Source organism: Ammospiza nelsoni, chromosome 7 (genome assembly GCF_027579445.1).
Source record: "Ammospiza nelsoni isolate bAmmNel1 chromosome 7, bAmmNel1.pri, whole genome shotgun sequence".
NCBI lineage: Eukaryota > Metazoa > Chordata > Aves > Passeriformes > Passerellidae > Ammospiza > Ammospiza nelsoni.
The window spans coordinates 22,145,888-22,158,983 of record NC_080639.1 but is presented as its reverse complement, the minus strand read 5'-3'; the positions used below and the strand labels follow the sequence as shown (position 1 = coordinate 22,158,983).

The 13,096-nt window shown below is 37.8% G+C and overlaps 1 protein-coding gene across 2 annotated transcripts in view; it reads right to left on the bottom strand.

Moving 5' to 3' along the window:
- The window catches only part of GRB14 (growth factor receptor bound protein 14), a 58,613-nt gene that overhangs the window by 4,051 nt on the left and 41,466 nt on the right, over positions 1 to 13,096 (bottom strand). For both annotated transcript variants that reach the window (XM_059475822.1, XM_059475823.1), the window contains 8 exons: positions 9,694 to 9,831; positions 8,516 to 8,626; positions 8,231 to 8,326; positions 7,575 to 7,655; positions 5,243 to 5,359; positions 5,065 to 5,122; positions 4,885 to 4,972; positions 929 to 1,022 (listed from right to left, as the gene is read on the bottom strand). In XM_059475822.1, coding sequence (XP_059331805.1) covers positions 929 to 1,022; positions 4,885 to 4,972; positions 5,065 to 5,122; positions 5,243 to 5,359; positions 7,575 to 7,655; positions 8,231 to 8,326; positions 8,516 to 8,626; positions 9,694 to 9,831 — 783 coding nt within the window. The remainder of the gene's footprint in view (positions 1 to 928; positions 1,023 to 4,884; positions 4,973 to 5,064; positions 5,123 to 5,242; positions 5,360 to 7,574; positions 7,656 to 8,230; positions 8,327 to 8,515; positions 8,627 to 9,693; positions 9,832 to 13,096) is intronic.

Sequence of the window (13,096 nt, the reverse complement as noted above, 5' to 3'; positions counted from 1 at the left end):
GCCCTAGGTAAGGCATACAGAAATTTGGTGAATGATCAGAGAGAATCAACAGATAAAGAAAAAAAAAATAGTGCCACTAATTTCTACTGAGAAAGAGCAGAATATGCTAGAAACTTCAGGAGGAAGATACATGGAAGCAAGAGTATTATCTAGTCTGCAAGAAAGGTTCTTGTAAAGAGAGACAAAAAAAGCTCTGGGTCTGCTCAGTTATGTCAAGCATCTGTGGCCAAAACACTAAATGCTCAAGTATTTCTCAACTCAAGAGATGCAGCATGTAAAGAAACTCACATAAACCACCTTGTGAGAGAGTGGAAGCGATGAGGATGGCTAACCATTCCCTCAGGATAACTGGACAATATGTTCAATGAAAACTAAGAGAAATATGATTTCAGCTTAGTAACTTCCAGCTCACCTATAAAGTAGCTGGACTAAATAATGATTTTTTTTTTGTTCCTCTGAATATGCCACAGTAACAAGAGAGGTCAACAAAATATGTCTGACTACAAATATTGAAAAAAACCTTAACAGAAGACTCAGTGAGATATGGACACATGATGGAGGCAGTCCAAAACAGATGACTTAGAAATTGTGTACATACTGAAAAGTAACAGGAAACATGAACTCTCTTAAAACATGATTTTCATGCCATCAGGGTTGCTTCTATTCCAATTGAAACAGATTTGTTTAGTTTTTCAAGAAAAACTTTTTAGGATTTTGTAATACTAGTCAAGCTTTAGAACAAATCAAACAGCGAAGCTCAAAAACATTCAACCCTACTAAAGAATACTAATTATATTTAGTGATACAGGTATGATGTTTACATCTCCCATAAAACAACAAAAGAAGAAAAAATCCATCCATATTCTACCACAGTTCTTCAATTTTTTGGTTTTAAAACTCCATATATAAACTGAAAAAACTTACTTACAGGTACAATTTGAAAATGTTTTATTTTTAATCCATGACTCAGTGACAATACAAATGTTTTTGGGTTACTTTGGCTATCACGAACCAGGAATACCCTAAAAGAGAGCAAAAAGTTTCAAAGTAAGAACATTTGAAATCCTTTTATAAACATCCAGTTAAAACTGTTCTAAATTCATTACAGCAAGTATTAGTGAAAAGCATAAATAATATCAATTATATAAGTTAGGCTTTTAATCAGTATTTCTTTGCAAATGTGTCACTGGAATACTTTCTCTTAAGTTCTTCTTCACCTTGTCTATTATGTGAAAAACATGCATTCTCAGAATAAATGACACTGTAGGCGTTAGTTTTTACACTGCATAGAATTACAATACATTTCTTCAGACAGAAAAGCACCCTCAAAGTTTGTGCTTTGAACAAAATTTTTCTTTGGACTCTGACTAGAGAAAACTTGAATTTTCTAAATCACAAGCATTTTAAGTAAAAGTCAAAAGGTAGTTCAACAGGAATTTTACAGAAAAGATAATGCAAGGCACACCAGAATGTTCTTCACATCTGGCCAATCCTCATAAATGCATGCTCATTTCTGCACAGCAGCAAAATTCCCAACAAGACAGAGCTACACTCTGCTTGCTTTATGGAATTATTATTCAAATCATGACACTCGGAATGACCAACAGTGCCACTGCAACTAAAATTCACTGATAACTTATTCCAACCAGAACATGCACAAACATAACTTTGCCATTGCCCTGGTAGAATAATTTGGTAAAGACAAAGGATGATTACCAGCATGAGACAGTTTTCACTGAATCACCTGGCTTGGAATATTGGCAGAGTATTGGCAGAGAACAGTTTGGAGGACAGGGAAGAACCTGCAGATAGCTTTGGAGTGGAGAGAGTGTGAACTGCTCATACTGAGCAGGTCTGGAACAGATATAGCTGTCCATTGTACCAAAGAAGGGAAATGGAGGGACAGCAACTGGCAAGCATGCTCCTCTTTCAGGACAGAAAAGAAATGGGCAAAATGGACTTGCAGATTTCCATCAAGTGAGCATTAGTGACCACCTAATCATAACTGTTTGTCCCACCACGCACCAGAAATGAGAGCCCGGGTACCACATGAAAAGAAAGAATTTCAAGGGGAAAAATACCAGCCAAAGGTTTGCAGTGAATATTCACTGACTTCCAGAATGGATTCAAAGTACTAATTTCATTCTCAAAGTTTTTAAGAGTTCTATTTTTACACAGTAAGAAAATTCCTGGAATTAAGAAACCTGGAGTCCATGTTCATTACCGTTTCTGTCAAAATGCCTGAGCCCCGTTACTGACGCAGTTCCTCCCGAGGGCTGCTGCCAGCCCAGCGCTCGGCTCGGCACGGCACAGCACGGCTCAGCACGGCACAGCACGGCTCAGCACAGCACGGCACGGCACGGCCCGGCACGGCTCGGCACGGCTCAGCACAGCACGGCCTGGCCCGGCTCGGCACGGCTCGGCACGGCACGGCACGGCCCGACTCGGCACGGCCCGGCTCGGCACGGCACGGCACGGCACGGCACGGCCCGGCTCGGCACGGCTCAGCACGGCACGGCACGGTCCGGCTCGGCACGGCACGGTCCGGCTCAGCACGGCCCGGCACGGCTCGGCCCGGCAGGGGCCGTGCACCGCCGGCAGCGCGGGCTCCGCTCAAACCGGCTCGCTCCCACCACCTAGCGGGCTCTCACCCTCCCGGGACACGAACGGCATGCTCACAGCACTCACAGATCCTCTGCACTAACTTCCATACTTAATACGTTTGTCATCAATGGCGGGCAACTCATTTTTTTCAGAAAAATGACACTGTAGGAATGTGCCACTTTGTAGATATCCAACATGGGGTCTCTATACCCAGTTACTAGGATCCACATTTAATGATACACAATGTAATCACTTTTATTGGTTCTTATTCATCAATTCTTTTAAAGTACATTTTCTTACTTCTTTCCTAGTTTTATCACACACATAAGGAACATTTCTTCTCCTTCAGATAAAAAGGCCTTAATTATTTTCTAAAATAATCACAATTACCTATTTTACCTACTTTAGTTGTCAAAGAACCTTAAAATTTTTGTTTGTGACAAAAAGACTGTAGCTCACAGAATCTCAGAAATGTTAGCTGCAAAGAGCTTTCTAGACATGCTGGATGACTCCAGTCAACTTCTCCCTCATTAACTTCTCTGCATGACGAGCTGGACTTTTTCATGGGCCTATTGGTAATGCTCTTATCCCTTTCATCAAACATTTACCACTGGAAAGTCTTCAAATATACTTCAGGTGGTAAAATACAAAATCTACATTACCAAATGAACTTTTTAAAGAAATTTGGCTTAACACCATATCCAAAAACTTTCTTCTTTCATAACATGCCTTAAGATTGTTGCTGTCCCTAATTCTGTTATTGGGCTATCCAAATTCTAAAACTACCGTAACTAGTTTATTTAACTGCCTCCTTGTCTTCTAAAAGCCATAATGAGAAACATATTTGTTGGTACATACAGTATTACACAGGCCCTACTCCCTTGTCATATATGCATGAGGACTACTTGCTCAGGATCACCTTAAAAGGCTCAATATGGATTTTTTTTCTCTACTCTCACTCCCAGAAACGAAAGTCTTATTTTTTCCTATTAAAAATGGCTGCATTTCTGGTGATAATTCATGCTTTCAGCTCATCAAAATGATGTCACATGATGTCATGTGTTCATTACTTCACTGTAACTCCTGAATATGTATCTGACAGCATATGAGCACTCCTACTACCAGTGTTCTAAATAATTCTAGATAGTCCACACAAAAGTCCTCAAAATCCCACTACACAGCTATGAATGGCTCCAAGAATATAACATAAACAACACTGTACTGAACCAATGCTAGCAAGGTATTCACGTTCTCATTTCAGTGTGTGTAAGAAATACACTGAAAGATGCATCAGGCCTAGACTGACATCCTGTTCAGAAATATATGTTGGATTCATCCCCATGTCCTGTCCCATTCTTCTAACAAGTGCAAAAATAAATGCAGAGCACAGAACCAGCTTCAAGATGATAAGCCAGGCCTAAAAACAAGACCCCAAAAATTAAAAAAAAAAAAAAAAGCAAAAGTGGAAGTCCAATTAACCATTCCTGTGCTGGGTTTGTCTCTCTTTCCTTCCCTTCCTTTTTTTTTTCCAGGAACCCTTTCTGTAGATGTAGAAAACAATATTACAACATACTTAATCTAAAACTGAAGGAATTTAACCAGCAATCTGATGATCCAGGTACCTAACTGGAAACAGACTCAAGGAAACTGAGATTTTTATGGAATTACTCATTGAATGAAGGAGGCTCAAGTTTACATTTAATACAGGACTAAGGATAAAACTTCAGGAATGAAAATCAGGAGGATTTAAACATAAAATGCCTACTCGCTTTGTCATTTTTTAAATTAATATTTAAATGAAATATTAAAAAAACTAGTCTTATCCTAACATTTATTGTTTACTATTAAAGGATGACATCATTTTTAGTAAATTCATGAGAAATAAGCATACTTTTTTTTTCAATGTCTGTCTCAGCACAGTTCATCTTAGAGTACTGTTTTCAGGCTTTCTTTCCCTCTTTCATCACTAATAGAGATACAGAAGAGTGGTGCCAAGGCTGACAGCTCCAGAGAATCCTGTGCAAAGACACAGCTCTAGTGCTTGGCTCTGAACAGACACAAATAATCAGTCAGTGACAGAATCAAAGTCCTAGATCACCACTGCATGGCTTCCAAATGATACAAAATAAGAACCAACTGATAGCCCTATATAAAAGACTTTTTATCCCTATTAGGCAAGTGCAAACTCCTTGCTCCACCTCCCCCAGGAAGAGGCACATGAAAGCAGGAGTTTTTGGCTAGAAACGTGTCTCAGAGAAGCTAGGTAAAGAATTAACTTACCCATCTACAAGTCCATGCTGCAAAATAAGTCTCTGAGCCTCTTCTCTAGAGATTTTATGATGAAACCATGACTGAGATCTGTGTATAGCTGTAGAAAAAAAGATCAGTGAAAAAACATTTTCCCTTTCTTGAAAGAACCAGTTATTGCATTTTTCTGGCAAGGAATTAACTCACACATACCCATATTAGACATGGCAATAGGACTACCATGGGAGTTGAGTCGGAGACACCCTCTCCTCTGTATGAGAGAGAAGCAAAAATGTGACTTCAAAGCTCTTTTGTTAAAAAAAAAAAAAATAAATAAATAAACCCCACCAAACCAGAAAATAATATTCTGATAAATCAAAGATATTTATACCCGCCATGCTAATCCTTCTTCAACTGCAACTGAAAGGGCTTCTGTTGGATTTTCTATAATCCTGCTTCTGTGTCCTGAGAAATCCATTGCTACTAAAGAATTTTCTGAAACGCTTCTCTGCAACAAAGAAAAATAAATTTAGTTTGCTCACTTTTTACAAGATCCATCATTTAAAAGCAAGATTCTGAGAAAACATTATGTTTTGTAAATGATATTTCAAGTATTGGCAGTGTTTCTCATCAGAGCCAAACTCATTTTACCCTAGGGAGCATTTATAATTCCAGTATGCTGCTGCAAAGCTCAATTTTGCAGTCTGGCTGGACAGACCATTTTTTTGCATTGCTGCAATGGATGACAAATATATCACTTTACCATAAACTGTATTTATATTTTTAACTATAACTAGCCCTTTCCATGTCAAAACAAGTCAGGAAACTGTTATTAAGATGTCCAAGTAACAGGGGGAAAAAAGGTAAAATACAAAATTATTATACATAATGATCCAATTAAAAAATATTCAAAATATTTCATTAGAAATACGTCAGATTTATATGTTTGCTATATAAATTTCCATTCAGTTTAGCATATTTAAGCATGGAAAACAGCAATTTCTATGGAGTACAACTTCTATTTTGATACATCACTTCTAACTCTAATCACAGACTCAATAACTGCAGCATCTGTTACAAAAAATGCTTGTGTTTTTTCTCTCAGTGAAGATCAATTTTGTAACAACTGAATAAGAACATTGAGGTTTGACAAAACAGTCCTAAAAATCACCAAAATGTTTCTCAGAAACCAAGGTTTACACAATCAGGTTTTATAAGAATTGTGATGGCAGGCACTGGAATATCTAATAAATAGAAGAGCATTCTATAGGTTAAAACAACATCTGGACACAAGAGGCCCAGATTTCTGTAGGGTTAGCAAAGCTTCCCAGTCCAAAATCAGAGCAGCTCTGGTTTTTTGGGCTTTTTTTGGTGGTGGTTTTTTTGGGTTTTTTTTTTTTGCTTTGTTGCAATCATGAATATAACTACAAATGGAGGACAGCAATTCTGTAGTTCACTGTACACCGTAGACTAAGGTCTATCTGAGTAACCTGTAAAGAACTTTGCAAAAGTAAAGAATAAGGGCAAATTAAGAGAAAATGTTTGCCTCTAGCAGGGTGGAGGGAACCCTCTGCAGATGACATGGTTGAGAAATGAAGGGATGTGAAACATGGAAGTGGCTTCCTTATGAAGTACGTTCATCAGCGTGTGCACTTAATCCGTGATTATTCAATTTGCTGTTTTATTCATGAATTATACACGAGTAGAAGAACAGTGCCATTGTTAGCAGTGGGATAGATTCTGCCTGTTAGAAGCTATGGGAACTAAAATGCACACAACAGTGAAAGAGAAGACAATCAGTAGTAGCTCTCTGATCCATCATAAGAGCAGCAGCTGGCTATTGCAGCAGCTTCACAGAACACAAACTAAGGCACAGGCAGCATATTAAGCACATGCTTAATAAGCCATGCTTATTAGCAAGATCACTGAAAACTACTTTTGTGAATACCTGTGATAGCAAATGCATTTTTTGGCATTTTATCAGCAAGAACTATAATAAAAGCTTAAAAAAATCACTATAAAATCATTGTCACAGATCTTGGCAAAAAGTAATTTTTATCCAATTTAGCAAAAACAAAACACAAAAGGGATATAAATAATCCATGAAAAAGTCTGAAATGACTCATAAAGAGCAGGGATAACGTAAGATATAAAGAAATGGAAAACCTCATCCAATCCCAACTATCCTACTGAGAAGAAGGACACGATATCTTGTATAGTCTGCTTTTCTCCAAAACAGGAGAAATCTGCCAAATTACGGTTTTCCCCCAAAGTCTGGTCAGTATTACACCAGCTCAAATTCATCTCAAATACTTAAATTTTTTGGGTATTTTTTTAATTAAAGGAGGAAGTATACCAAAAAGGATTTGTTACAATCTTCTTCTTCATCACCATGTGTAACCTTAAACACTTTGCTTCTCTTTTAACACATTTATGGTCCTGCTGCTTTCTTTTCAGAATCTTCTTTCCATTCAACAGCAATAAGCCAATGAACTCCCAAAATACTGAAGATTTTACAAAGAGAAAGCCTTTTAACTCATTTGTTAAATTGAAATTAATTAATTAGCTCTCTAGTCAACCCTGGCAGCCCTAAATATTTCGGCAAGCGTTGGCACATGCAAGGTTTTGAAGGAGCAGGTCAGTAGTGTAACTGACACAAGTTACTTGAAAAGAGCACAATGGCAGAAACATGTATTTATTCATGGAGCTACTGTGGGACATACCATAGGTGTTATATTCAAAGGGCTGCAGCCACTTCTACCTTGATATGGTTGCATGTAATTCTGATACAGCTGCATCCCATACTAAAACCAGAAAATAACATGGTTAGCATTTTGAATTATAAACCTAAGCCAAGTAAGGTTTTTTCCAGATGAAAAAGATAGCACACGCCTTTTTTTACCATTAAAAACCAGGGAGAAAAGCTGTTAGGCTAAGGAAAGGTACATCATCACTGTTGCTGCTGCCTTTATAAATGTTTCACTTTGCATGAAATACTACCCATTTAATACACCAACTGGCCTGTTCCTATTTTGTCACAAACAGTCACATTTTAAAAACATTAAAGTTCCCTTGTTGTGTATTCTTGTCGCTTTGTTCAACATTACTCAGCAATCTCACATGAATTCAACATGGTTACACAGAAACATATGCTTAATGTTAAATATTTTCAGAACTGAGGCATCATTCCACCCCTTAAAATGATTTCAGGATTTGAACGCTCTCTTCTTGTGGGGATGAAAAAAAAAAAAGATTTCAAAGTACAAAATTGATACTGCTATTGCATGGGAACCTAAAATGATGTTACCTCTCTACTCACAACATCAAAATACCACATAGCACACTTAAGCAAGAAGTTAACTCCACACAGAAAAATTACCTTGAGTAACCTAATTGCTGTCATCCAACAGGTCCTACTTTGTTCATCATCTGCACAGAGCTGTTTCAGGTCTCTGGTTCCTCCTGATTTGTTAGGCTAGAAGGCCACAGCACATTTTTTTAGCATTAAAGCATATCTTGAAGATAATACCTGTTGAAATAAAAGCCACTAATTCTCCTATTTTATAATAGACAGCTGAATATTGCTTTCAAAGTGTTAAAGAAACTTAAGCTTACCTAAAAACTGTGGCTTGCTTTAATATGTATCAGAATAATAAGCTTGTACCTTAAAGCAGAATCCATAGTTTGTTGGTGCTCCAGAAATCTTTTTGCCTGTTAAAGACATGTACATATCACTATTGCTGAATTCACAGAAAAACTGCAGATGCCTTGGCTCCTAAAAAGAAAAGTAATGTAATACCGTTAGACTACTTTTAGCCAGCCTCTCCAGATAAGAAACTTGGAAGAATACAGTAGTTATCCTGTTCCAAAATACAGTCTTACAAACTGCAGTTTCAAACATGACGTCATGTTTGAATTTTATTTCAATCATGAAGTCTAAAAAGAGGCAACTCAATATTCATTTCATAATGCAGAGGAAAAAGAAATCAAATCAGTTAGAGAGTTTATTCTTCCAGAGGGGAAAAAACCTCCAGACTATAAGTTATATAATTTCTGAGAAAACTTCCCCTAGATCCAAGCAATAATAAAATTAGAGTAGGAGGCAAGTTTTGAAAGCAGTATGCATTTCAAACATCAAAACAAAATAAACTTTCATAAACTGAAAAACAACATACTGTTATAATTATTGCCCAGTACCATTTCTAACCATTATCTCTCCCCACTAAGTTAATTACGTCAAGGAAGCAAACAAAATTTGCCAAAGGATGCAAACCAGCTCAATGAAAACTTTGGCAGGTAATTACAGAAAATCCAACACATGAATTAACATTGCTTTGAGTAGTTTATGTAAAAGGTTTCTAAACTCCAATGCTTAATACGATAAGGCTTAAAGTACCACCACCAAAAATTTGAACTAGTAGAATGAAAAACTTTCCAGTGAAAAATTTTGAGAATTCCAAAATTTATCTGTAGAAGTTATTATTTCATACAATTAATTACTGTATCCACTTTTCAGAACATCTACTTATACTTCAGAAATTTAACTGTATTTGACAATTTGTCTTAACAGGGTACACTCTTATGAGAAATACCAAGCAGAAACGAAGCAAACTTATCAGGCAAAAAGAAACCAGAGTTTCTAAGACAACACCTTCCCAGTTTTGTATCTCCATATCTCTCTAGATTTTATCTATAATGACTAGATTTATTTTTTCTTTTTTATCACTCTAAGTTTAATTATTTGGTTATAAATTTTGGTTGTTATTATTACAAATGATAAATACATACATATTTGCTCTGACTTCACAGTTCTTGCTCTCTGTCTTTTTTTTTCCCTCTTACCTTAGATGTACCTTTAGTGGAAAAATAAAGGCCAGATCTTCTCAAAAGAAAGTACAATTTTTTCCATGATTTTTTCCCCTGCTCCTTTGCATGCAAATAACCATGAATTTCAGGATATGTGCTGGAGCTAAGGAACATCTGAAAGAAAGTATCAGACATGCATTTTTCTTTTTCTCGGAAATCAGCTTTGTGTTTCATTAACATACTCAGGGCTAAAGGGAATAACTCCTAAATACACTATCACACCACAGTAATTCAGTTATGATCACATCTAATCTCATCAACAGCACTTCTCATTTAAGGCATGTAAGAATGTTACATAACTCCAAGGTATGCTAAGCAAGTTACATATTTATATGGAACCATATGGTTTGAAATGAGAGCATTACTTCTGCAGCATGTGAACTTCTGCAACTAAACTAGTGTAATAAGTACTGATCCCATGCCTCAGACCCTATTTATATAAAACTGCTAATCAGTGCTAACAACAGAAGAAAAAAATTATGTCCCTCCCTTCATCCACCAGAGAAATTAACTGACCTGAGTTAAAATTAATTCAGCAAACCACAAACTCTGAATTACAAAAACATGCAGGTCAGGTAGATATTAGCATTTTCAGAAGTAGGGAAGAAAGGGCTCTGCACCTGAAAGGTGCTTCAGGAAGAGCTTTAGTTGAACCAAAATCAGAGCGACTGGGCCAGTCCCCAAGACAGCTCCTGCCTCTACTCAGGATATTCAATGACTTCTCTTCAGCAATTTCATCAGACATTGTCAGAGTGCAACACAGCTCTTATCTTGCTGAGGCTTTGACAGTTCTACTCAGTCTTGCTGCAAAAGTACCCACTAAAAGTGAGCAACCACATTAACTTTACCCCAATTCCATGTAATACATTCATTTTTATCACTCTTCTTCCAATAACACTACTCACAACTGACTCTAAACATATTAACCCAGAACTGTTCTATTTCTGTATATACCACAGAATCTGTTATCTCTGAGCTCTTCTAGGAACCTTGCCCTGGAACTGGTCTGTGGTATCATAAATTCTGTCAAGGCTTGCATAGAGGTATGGCACAAAGGATTTTCTGGTCGATATCTGCAGTTTTCATTGCTGAATTTTCCTCCCACACACTTCTATTTCCAGAAGATCTTATTTGAGGAGTGAAACAACAGATTACAAGGCAAGAGATGCACTGGCCAGTACTGGACTCCAGCAGAATTAAACAGTGAACGCTACTTTGGAAGCACACCGAGTACCCTGGCCACTAAATATTACAGTCCAAGATATAGAAGGTTTCTTTGACTTTTATTGTTTTTCTGCCTTGCAGTGAGATGCATGAGTACCAGCTGCAGACCAACCTGAGCTGGTGTGAATGCAGTAACAGGAGCAGGGCCCCACTGGCCAGGGCAGTGCCCCAGCCCACCACCAGGGCTGCATTATGAGCAGCTTCACTGCTATTCACCTGAACAGCCCAATTACAGTAAGCCTAGGTACATCTAGCTACACGTGCTGCTGGCACACAGCTGTGTGCAAATGCAGCTAAAGCTATTTTAGCCACACTGAAGCAGATGGGTAGGTCTGGGTACATGTTCTGGCTGTTCATCTTCCCTTTTGCCATGTACTAACAGGTTCACTGGTGGGAAATATGCAGGCTCAACTGAAAAAGTATAAAATCCATAAACAAAGTCAACTTAAAGCCTTAAGAAAATCTAAACAAGCCAATGTATGCAAAAACAAAAGAGCATCTTTTTAGGCTTTAATGTCTCTGCTGAAACTAAAAGGAGTGGTTGGCTTCCTGCCTGCACAAGTGTCTTCCCCAGGATTTCTGCCACAAGAACTTCAAACCAGAAATGTTGTCATGAAAAACACTTCTCTTACTCAGCAGACCAAAGTGGAGGAGCAATACAATGCTAAGCTTCAACAGTCACTGTTGTACCCATGCTATCAATTAAAATAAAGTAGCAGTAATGCTAGTAAAAAGGCAATCTTAAATCCATCTTTTCCTTTCTAAGGAAAGACAGCTGAGGACTATGTGAGAAAATAGAACATGAACAAGCTGTAGTCAAAACCATTAACTGTCAGAAGGATGAGCAGTAAAAATATTTCAGAGTGAGAACTGAATGTCTGTAATAAATGCCAAAAATGAATTACAGTAGGAAAGAAAATTTCCTTGTTTTTTGTTTCAGTTTGCTTTTTGTTGGGGTTTTTTTGTTGCCCCTTGTCTTGTTGTTTTTTTTTTTTAATAGAGATACATATACGTTTATTATAGGAAGGAATGGATCTCTGTTTATGCAGATAAAAATAAGAAAAATCCTTAGTACTGGAAGAAGAGAGGAAAGTTAAACAATAGAACACTGCTGACAGGGACTACTGGTCACACAATATGTAGAAATAAACTCGCACCCTCTTCCCCACACAGTGAAATATATCCCCTGATAAGCAGAGTGGTGCCAAATGCCACCATGTCCTTCAGCTGCTGATATAGACAGCACTGAGGAGTTGAAACATAGGCAGTGTTTCAGGGAGTTAAAGAAGCCATCATTATACTAGACTTTGTGAATCATGTTGAATTTGATGACTGATTTCTTCAAAGATGTGATGACAGCTAGCCAGACCAATGCTACTGGGAATGAGCTGGATTTTTACCATGAACCTGCTGAAAAATTTTGGGAGGACCAAGTCATTCTAGTGAAGAATTGATTCTGAATCTCAATATTGTCCCCTACAGACTTCAGTCCACCTGAAAGGTTTAGACTGGGAGGCCAACAAAACCTAGAGTGGAAGACAGAGTAAGGCAATGGGAAGATTAAAACAACATCCAGGAGACTGGCAAGAGACTGAAATGCAGTGCAGGTCTGCTTCAGCCTGGAGCCTGGAATGGCAGCCATGTGAGAAACTGGTTAGGGAAAGAGGGACTTGCTATGGCAGAAAGATTAAAGACATTGAAGCCTGGCTCTTAATAATGATCTTAAAATTGTCATACCATGCTCATTTTTGACATATAAAACAGCCAATTTGCAAAAATAGCCAAAACTGAGTTCCAAATGACCCAGACTGCCTGCTACTACACATGCACATAGAGCAGTGTGTCTCAGAGCTGCCATACCCTGGTCAATACGGTGACACACCTCCTCTGTAGGCTAATCCATGGCAGCAATTAAACCTCTCTTGGGTACGCACAGGCACTCAGTATATCCCAGACCTAGAACTTTCACTTAGCACATGCTAAATGGATAGGAGACTCATGAACTTCTCTTTTGTTTCTGTGCCTCTGTTCTACAAAGATGTTCTGATTCAAATTCATCAGCCAAAATACTCACTCTTCCACTTTCAATGAGAGTTAAGAAAAACAGACCTTGAAAACATTTTACTTGCTTACAGCTCAATCCACAAAAGGATGT